Genomic DNA, 6611 nt, shown 5'->3' with positions numbered 1-6611 from the left:
TTTAACCCCTTACCTGTGAGCCGCACCATTTGTTTTCTTGTGGTTAGTCATAAATTTCCCCCATCACATCTCTTCAAATGCATGCATCATGTCCAAGTTCTCCAACCAAAGTGGTTGAGTCCATTAATATTAAGTAGCAGTCAACATCAGAACCCTCTCTCAACAGCCCCCCAACCCCAACACAATTGTAGCAGTAACTAAAATGAACTCACACCAATCTAATGAGACGTAGTTTAATTGGTAATATAAGTTGAGTTTGTGCGAAAGGAATGAAAATTTGAAATTAAAAATTAATTTAATAATCAGGTTAAAGAATCTAAACTTGTAAAAATAACTCAAAGGCTCATGAAAAAACAAAGATCCTAGAGATGATCGTTGAAAAAGAAAAAAAAGGTACTCACACCACGACAACCACCACCTTCTTCTTCTTCTTCTTCTTCTGTTCTCTCTTCAATCTTGATAGTGCTTTAATTAAGCCCACCTACAATTTCACGCTCCCTTTCATTTTTATACCCTCTATGCACCATCCTCCACTTCACTTAATAAACCATCTCATTCTCCTCCAATTCCCTAAAATGGCCACTCTTTCCTCCTACGACCACTTCATCTTCACTGCCTTAGCTTTCTTCATATCTGGCCTAATTTTCTTCCTCAAACAGAAATCCAAATCCAAAAAGTTCAACCTCCCTCCAGGACCCCCCGGGTGGCCTATTGTTGGGAACCTCTTCCAAGTTGCTCGTTCTGGGAAACCTTTCTTTGAGTATGTGAACGATGTGAGACTCAAATATGGCTCAATCTTCACCCTCAAGATGGGAACAAGGACCATGATCATCCTCACCGACGCAAAACTGGTCCACGAGGCCATGATCCAAAAGGGTGCAACCTACGCCACCAGGCCCCCCGAGAACCCCACCAGAACCATCTTCAGTGAAAACAAGTTCACCGTGAATGCAGCGACCTATGGCCCCGTGTGGAAGTCGCTGAGGAGGAACATGGTGCAGAACATGCTCAGCTCAACAAGACTTAAGGAGTTTCGCAGTGTTCGGGACAATGCGATGGACAAGCTCATCAACAGACTCAAGGACGAGGCCGAGAAGAATAACGGCGTGGTTTGGGTGCTCAAGGATGCCAGGTTTGCTGTTTTTTGCATACTTGTGGCTATGTGTTTTGGTCTTGAGATGGATGAGGAGACAGTGGAGAGAATAGATCAGGTTATGAAGAGTGTTCTCATCACTTTGGACCCGAGAATTGATGACTATCTTCCAATTCTAAGCCCCTTTTTCTCAAAGCAAAGAAAGAAAGCCTTGGAGGTTCGCAGAGAACAGGTTGAGTTCTTAGTTCCAATTATAGAACAAAGAAGAAGAGCAATTCAAAACCCTGGGTCAGATCACACCGCCACAACGTTTTCCTACCTAGACACACTTTTTGACCTCAAAGTTGAAGGGAAGAAATCAGCACCCTCTGATGCAGAATTGGTGTCTTTATGCTCAGAGTTTCTTAACGGTGGCACAGACACAACAGCAACAGCGGTTGAGTGGGGCATAGCACAGCTCATAGCGAACCCTAACGTTCAGACAAAGCTGTACGAGGAAATAAAGAGAACGGTGGGAGAGAAGAAGGTGGATGAAAAGGACGTTGAGAAAATGCCATACCTACACGCTGTGGTGAAGGAGCTTCTAAGAAAGCACCCTCCAACACACTTTGTGCTAACACATGCTGTGACTGAGCCCACCACTTTGGGAGGGTATGACATACCAATTGATGCAAATGTTGAGGTGTACACACCAGCCATTGCTGAGGACCCCAAAAATTGGTTAAACCCTGAGAAGTTTGACCCTGAGAGATTCATCTCTGGGGGTGAGGAAGCAGACATAACTGGGGTCACAGGGGTGAAGATGATGCCATTTGGGGTTGGGAGAAGGATTTGCCCTGGCTTGGCTATGGCCACAGTGCATATTCACCTCATGATGGCAAGGATGGTGCAGGAGTTTGAGTGGGGTGCATACCCTCCAGAGAAGAAGATGGATTTCACTGGCAAGTGGGAGTTCACTGTGGTCATGAAGGAGTCTCTAAGAGCAACCATCAAACCAAGAGGAGGAGAAAAAGTGAAGTTGTAAAATTTTCCTGCTTCTATTCTTCTGGGTTTTAAATTTCACAGACAACATAAATATTATTGCTATTATCATCATCATATATGTATACATCATCATGGTTTGTGGTTGATTTGCATACAGAGTACTGCAAGTTTCATCCCATCATTATATTGTCTTAATTGGTCTGGTTTGTTGGAGTTGTGACAAAAATGGATATTTGTTGGATATTTACAGTTATCTTCTTTATTTAATTATTATGTGAACATCCCTTTTTGAAGAAATCCATATATATCTAGTGGTAGGCATAACTTTTTCTATTGGGAATGAATTAATTGGTTTCCTTCTTCTTCTTTTTCCCTTTTGATGTTAAAGAAAAAAATGGCAATGGATGGCAAATTATGCATATTTATATTTATTTGAGCACATCACTTGCTTTATTTCGTATAAGCTAGCCTGTAAAGTGATGTCCAAAAAATAAATATACTGGAATACTGAGACAAAAATGGACTCGGATAGCAATGGTTGAAGATGACATCTAAACTGGCAGGTTAAAGGTTTTTTGCAGTGAGATGTGATGTACGTAACTCTGTGCGAATATACACACGTAACACACACAGCATTACACATAATTAATTACTTGTCTTTGCAGCACTATTATTTTTCTCCTTTTGCAGCACATTTGAATGTACAAAATTTACACTAATTATATATACAGGAAAGGTATAACTTAAATGGCTTTCATATACAAGGAGTGGTTGAAATTTTTCTTTATTAATTCTGAATCATTTGTTTAAAATAAATTAATTTTTTTAGTATTTAATGAGAATGTGATTTTGGTACTAAAGTTTTCCACAATCATAAACTAATATAAAAGTACTTTCTCCGGATTCAAATATAAATAAAAAATCAAATGACTTTATATTTAAATATAAATAAATTTTAATTAATTTTACTTTATTCAACGTGTCTATTGCTAAAATATTTTTATTTTATAGAGGGTTAATTTTCATTAATTTCAATGACTATTTTTTAAATATCAAATTTAAATGAATGACAATTTTAAAAAATAATTTATTTTTTAATTGAGATTGAAGTAATAATATATTTAACCAACTTTTTTAGTTAACATGAAATATTTTTTTAACTTGCATTTGAATACACAGGAAGCATATAATCAATTTTATTAAAAAAGTTATTAATTAATTTTTATTACATTTATATCCAGAACTTCTGTGTCGTGTACAACGTTGTCGCCCGAATTCACACGGATATACCTATTAAAGATGACCTGATAATGAAGATTTTAAGCAGTAATTCTCAAACATAGTTGTCCTTATTGTACATAGAAAAAGAAAATTCTCATTTATATAGGTGGACAAACATACCACTAACTGCTGAATAGTAAAGCCTTCTACACAATGGAATTACGTACTAGAATGGTCCAGGCCTCACTCCTCCCTCGATCTCTCTACCTTACATTGTACTTTTCAGCTTTTAATTTTTTACTACCAACTAATTTAGCTAGTTTTCTTAAATATAATCATAATAAATTATTATGATTCAGTAAGAAATGATTTTCTCATGTAAACATTGATTGGAAAGTAAACATGTGAAATAAATAACCGTAAATGTAGTAGTCACAACTTTTCTGTTGTAACTGAATGCTAAACAAATTTACTATAATGTCTTTAGTAAGTTGATAAATGTTTGATTTTTTTACTATGTTTATGGAATAAACTTTATTGAAAAAGATAAAATTTACTTAAAAGATCTTTATGTGTTTTAAGAAATTAATTTTATAACTCTTGATTATAAGCATAACTTACTTTCAGGAACAAGAAAAAATAGATAAAATGGAAGGAGTGGTGTGTGTATTAGGCTCTAGAAAGGACTTCTGAGGACTTGAGGTACCATTTAGTTGAAAAGGTTAATAAAATGTGATGAGTAAAAAAAATATAAATATTTATGATTATTCAAATCAAAAGATAGTATCATACAAATTTAATGCATACTCAATAGTTTGGAAGGAAGGAAAGAAAACAAAGTACAGAGAAAATATGAATAAAAATATTATTTTTATTTGATTGAAAATAAAATATATAAAAAGAGAAAAAAATAAAACGGAGGAATAGTGTATTATTATAAGCAAATATTAACTATTATTTTAAGAACATTAATTAAGGAATTAACAAAAAATTAATTTTCATACAGCACATGCCACTATAACTTTTAGTCTGTAATTTTAATTTTTTTATTTTGCTCCTCATATTTATGAACCAAGGCATTTTTTTTATTTTTCGGAATAAATAATATTTGTCATTCTATCAATTCACCGTTAGTTGAGAAATTAACTGTTAACTTTGATGTCATAATGTCAATGTAGTTTAAAGAAAAAGTAATAAATTGGTAAAACATTTGTTTTATTTAGTTAATTTTATAAATATTATTTTACATCTATCATTAGTTAAGAGTCATTAATTTTTCTAAATTATAAAATTTATAAATTAAAATGAAATATTTAATATTTAAATATATTCATTTTAATTATAGATGTATTTATTTTTATTATAAAATTTTATTTTAATATAAATTAACAAATTATTATATATGAAATTTTTTCCTTATTTTATCATATTTTTTTTTAAAATCACATAAACTATTATATATATTATTTTTTAAAAATAATTTTATGCAATTTATACAAATTAAGTGAATTTAAAATAATGCATAAATAATTAAAAAAATTAAAATTAAAAAACTTAATATTTTTAATAATTAAAATAATTTTTTTATTATTTATATATAAAAATAAAATTACATAATTTTATAAATTGCATAAAATAATTTATATATTAATTTATGTAATTTTATTGATTTATATAATTAGTATTAAAAAAAATTATTTACTAAATATTTTTTTATAGTTAAAACATAAATATTATCATATAAGTTTCCTAAAAAATTAAATATTAAAATTTTATTAATTTATATAATTAGAATAAAATAATTTACCTATTAAAACAAATTTATGTAATTTATTTAATTTAAATATTAATTCATGCAATTATATTGATTCATATAATTAGAATAAAAATAATTCGTATATTAAAATTAATTTACAAAAGAAATAATATATTAATTTATGAAATTTAACTATAAATTAGTAAAATTAAAAAAATTAAAATATTCAAAATAAAAATATATACAATGATATAAAATAAAGCTAAAAGTATTTATATATTAAATATTATATTTAATTTATAAATATTAATAATTAAAAAAAATTAAAATTCTTAACTAATAATACATACAAAATAGTGTTTATAAAGTTAAGTGAATAAGTAAGTATCTTATTACTTTATCATCTTATATTTAAATAAAAAATCATGAATTTACCTCCTATCAAATTTATTAATCAACTAATAAACTATAGATTATGACTAGAGAATAATTGTATATTTTAAAAAAATATAATAACTAAATTTCTTGATTTAAAAATAAAAATCAAAATTATGAATTTGAAATTATAAAGGACTAAAATTAGAATTCGACCTAATTTTTAATTTTTTTATGTGGTTTCTAACATTAAAGTTATACTATTATTTTATCAATCAAAATCATTAAAAGGTAGATTATCGAATTTTTTATTAAGCATCTTCGATGTGAGTTACTTATGAGATTTATAATTTTTTATACAATTTAAGTATTATAGCAAACCATTTTTTATACAAGAATAGTTGTTTTCTTAAGAATTACTAAGCCAACTAAAATTGAGTTAAACAACTCTGCCATAACTGCTGCATTAAAAATACAACTAACAGCAATTCTGTGGGCTGTGGAACTAACTTGTCGACAATGAAGTTTTCATCCCTTTCGCTCTTGTTGGTTGGAGCGATGGCATAGCAATTGTTACCTATGAAGCCATTTACCAGTCAATTAATGCTCTAAAAGTAAAGAAACTTGTTCATTGCATATGTGGACCATATTCTCCTAACTTTGGCGGCATTAACTCCTCTCTTTTACTCTAAGTTGCAAATTGCTTATCCAAAAGGTTCTTTAATCTTGTTATCTGATAGGGTGGTTTCGGGATTCGTTCGTATTTAACAGAAATGTGCAACCAAATATTAAAATTCAGAATGCAATCTCTCTCTCTCTATATATAAATAAATTAAATTAATCATACATAGGTCTAATTTAATTGGTTGAGTATAATACATGAAATTATTATAATTTTTTTATATTGTCTTTGATTCCAACATAAAAAAATACTTAATTTCACTTTATAGTTCAAACTTTTTAATTTTAGAAAATTTTATCTCCAACAAATTAATTAACACATTTTAATCCTAATTTTATCCTCCATCATTTTACTCCTAATATAATTACATTTTTTACACCCAATTTTCTTAACAAATTTTTGCATCCATTTTTTAGACAATTTTTACTCCTAACTTTTGCACTTGTTAATAGATAAATGATAAATGATGAAGGATAAAAAGTTATAAGTTTCTTAAAATC

General features: G+C 29.3%; 1 protein-coding gene across 1 annotated transcript; it reads left to right on the top strand.

Annotated features, from left to right (window-relative positions):
• Positions 1–439: 439 nt before the first annotated feature.
• Positions 440–2370, top strand: CYP77A3 (Cytochrome P450 77A3). Its single transcript, NM_001406479.1, has one exon. It carries the CDS (start codon positions 519–521, stop codon positions 2115–2117), a length of 1599 nt encoding a protein of 532 aa, NP_001393408.1. The 5' UTR covers positions 440–518; the 3' UTR covers positions 2118–2370.
• The last annotated feature ends 4241 nt before the right edge of the window (positions 2371–6611 follow it).

The sequence above is a fragment of the Glycine max genome, chromosome 20 (assembly GCF_000004515.6).
Source record: "Glycine max cultivar Williams 82 chromosome 20, Glycine_max_v4.0, whole genome shotgun sequence".
Lineage (NCBI taxonomy): Eukaryota > Viridiplantae > Streptophyta > Magnoliopsida > Fabales > Fabaceae > Glycine > Glycine max.
Note: the sequence above shows the minus strand (reverse complement) of the source record. Positions and strands in the feature narration are given on the sequence as shown.